Source organism: Phyllostomus discolor, chromosome 5 (genome assembly GCF_004126475.2).
Source record: "Phyllostomus discolor isolate MPI-MPIP mPhyDis1 chromosome 5, mPhyDis1.pri.v3, whole genome shotgun sequence".
Lineage (NCBI taxonomy): Eukaryota > Metazoa > Chordata > Mammalia > Chiroptera > Phyllostomidae > Phyllostomus > Phyllostomus discolor.
The window spans coordinates 30125442-30128066 of NC_040907.2; the positions used below are offsets into that span (position 1 = coordinate 30125442).

The window sequence follows — 2625 nt, forward strand, 5'->3', positions numbered from 1 at the left end:
CCCCAGCTGCAGACATGCCAGCAGAAGCAAGGAAGAAAAAGGCCCAATACCCAGTGGAAAGGATAGATCCTTCCTCTGTTAGCTGGCACGTGACCATCCCTCCTCCCATGCCACCACCCCTGTATTTTGACAGCATATTGAGAAGACGAAGGGGAAAGGAGACGCTTTGCCTGAGAGAAGACATAGCCATGAGAGGAGGTTCGATGGTTGAATGTATTAAATGCCTAAAATTCTATTGAAATGCATACATGTATTCCTTCTATGATTTAGAAAATAAATAAAAACCTCACAAGCTTATAAATAATGTGTGATGGCACAGAGCTAGGTGCCGAGCAAACAAAGGATTAGTAGGGAGAGATTTTTGGCTGTACTCATTTCCTCATGGGCTGTGGATAAGTAGTCACAGGATGTGGACTCTCTGGTGCTGCTTTAGGTGATCGGATCTTGCAAAAGTCTTGTTGCACACAGTGCACAGGTACGGCCGCTCCCCACTGTGCTTTCTGTTGTGTCTGTTGAGCTCATCTGAACGGGCAAATTTCCAGGTGCATCCCTGCACATTGCATTTGTAAGGCTTTTCTCCTAGACCAGAGAGAAATAGACTTGTTATGCTTCAAGGTAGTATGGAACAAGAAAGTTGAAAGTGAATGAAGGAAAAGGTTTTGAGATTGTGGGGGTGGGAGAGAGAGAGCCAGAGGAGAGGAGGCTGGAGAATGTGAGTGGAAGAGGAGGAGGAGGAGGGCAGCAGGCACTGGAAGGATGAGAAGAAAGCTGTGGAGGAGGGAAAGGAAGAGAAAAAGGAAAATAGAAGTAGGGGTCAGGAGGATAAGGAGGGATTAGGAGGTGGAGGGAAGGGGTCTGTGAGCCTAAGGAGAAGACTATGGAGTGACAGTCCCAGTAGAGGTGGTGTCAAAACCATCCATATGAGGTCAAACAAATCCCTCCACCTATTCCCAACATCCCAACACAGGCAACAACACACAAGACTGCAGTCGGTTTGGCTCTGGCTCAGAACCAGAACCTGTCCCCGGGACTGCTTTATCCACCCTTTCAAGTTTGCCAATCTTTTCTAGGGTCTAATGGGGTCTTAGAGGGACAACAATCTCAAATGATCCCAATGCTTTGTGAAAACACAAATCTTTAGGCTTATCTATCACCCTGACCCTTGGCCCTCACTCACCAGTGTGTTTGCGCTTGTGGATTTGGAGGTGGGAACGCTTCGAATATGATTTCCCACAGTTCTGGTATGAGCAACTGTAGGGCTTCAAAATGTCAAGTTTCTTTGGGAACTGACATCTCTGGGTCTGAAGTTTTGACTTCTGATTTTCTAGGAACTGTCCTTGAGTATAATGGAGGCTTGAAAAGTACAGGAATCCTGAGTGTGGCAGTGGTGCCGACTGACATGGCATCATATGGCTTCCATAGAGAATGTAGTCATCAGTGAAGGGTGTCTTCTGGTCTCTCTTAAGGGCCACCATCTGACTTCCATAGAGGGTCTGGTCACCACTGTGTGTTGTCATCTGGCCCCCAGTAAAGGGCTGGTCACTAATGAAGGTCATTGTATAGCTCCCTTTAAAAGTTGTCATCTGGGCTCCATAAGGGGCCTGGTACCCACTGAAGGTCGTCTGGCCTCCATAAGGGGCCTGGTACCCACTGAAGGTTGTCTGGCCTCCATAAGGGGCCTGGTACCCACTGATGCTCGTCTGGCCTCCATAAGGAGCCTGGCCTCCACTGATGCTCATCTGGCCTCCATAAGAGGCCTGGTCCTCACTGGTGCTTGTCTGGCCTCCATAAGGGGCCTGGTCCCCACTGATGCTCGTCTGGCCTCCATAAGGGGCCTGGTCCTCACTGATGCTCGTCTGGCCTCCATAAGGGGCCTGGTCCTCACTGATGCTCGTCTGGCCTCCATAAGGGGCCTGGTCCTCACTGATGCTCGTCTGGCCTCCATAAGGGGCCTGGTCCCCACTGATGGTCATCTGGCCTCCACAGTGGGCCTGGTTCCCATGGAAGGTTGTCTGGCCTCCACAATGGTCTTGGTTCCCACTGATGGTCATCTGCCCTCCATCGAGGTTGCATTCATCACTGAGGGCCTTCATCTGGCTACCTTCATTGGAGATTGTCATGTTGTTTTCAGTGACGGTTGTCTTTTGGCAATCAGTGAACAATGTCTTTGAGTTGTCATTGATATCTGTTATCCAGGAGGTTGCTGTGGGTTTTCCCTGATCGAAGGATGTCACCTTGTAGTCCATGGAAAAAGTCCCACTTAGGTCTCCGGAGAGCATATCAAGGGCTTTAACAGGTAATGTTGTTAAGTTCTGGTCAAGGACTGTTCCAGGGATGTTAGAACCATCTGAAATCATCACTGTGGGCCTCCAGGGAGTCACCACCTGGTTCTGCACTGCCTCATGTCGGCTGGTGAAGGCACTTGTATCAACAGCCAGAGGTGTACACAGCTGTGGCTGTGGTGCAGCTGGGGTTCTTGCCTCACTTGTCTCAGGGAAATCCTGGAGAAGCTCCTCAAGTATCTCAGGTAAAGAGTGAATCTCTTCCCAGTTGTCTGATAACTGAACTGTGGGATCCTGCAAAAAAAAGTTAGAAGTTCAGGGATCCTATTCAATTCAAATCCTG

The 2625-nt window shown here is 49.4% G+C and overlaps 1 protein-coding gene across 1 annotated transcript; it reads right to left on the reverse strand.

Moving 5' to 3' along the window:
• Nucleotides 1-330: 330 nt before the first annotated feature.
• On the reverse strand, nt 331-2120 carry KLF18 (Kruppel like factor 18). The gene is made up of 2 exons (XM_028512627.2): nt 1178-2120; nt 331-579 (listed from the first exon to the last, which is right to left on the reverse strand). Exons 1-2 carry the CDS (start codon nt 2118-2120, stop codon nt 401-403), a joined length of 1122 nt encoding a protein of 373 aa, XP_028368428.1. The 3' UTR covers nt 331-400.
• Between the last annotated feature and the right edge of the window lie 505 nt (nt 2121-2625).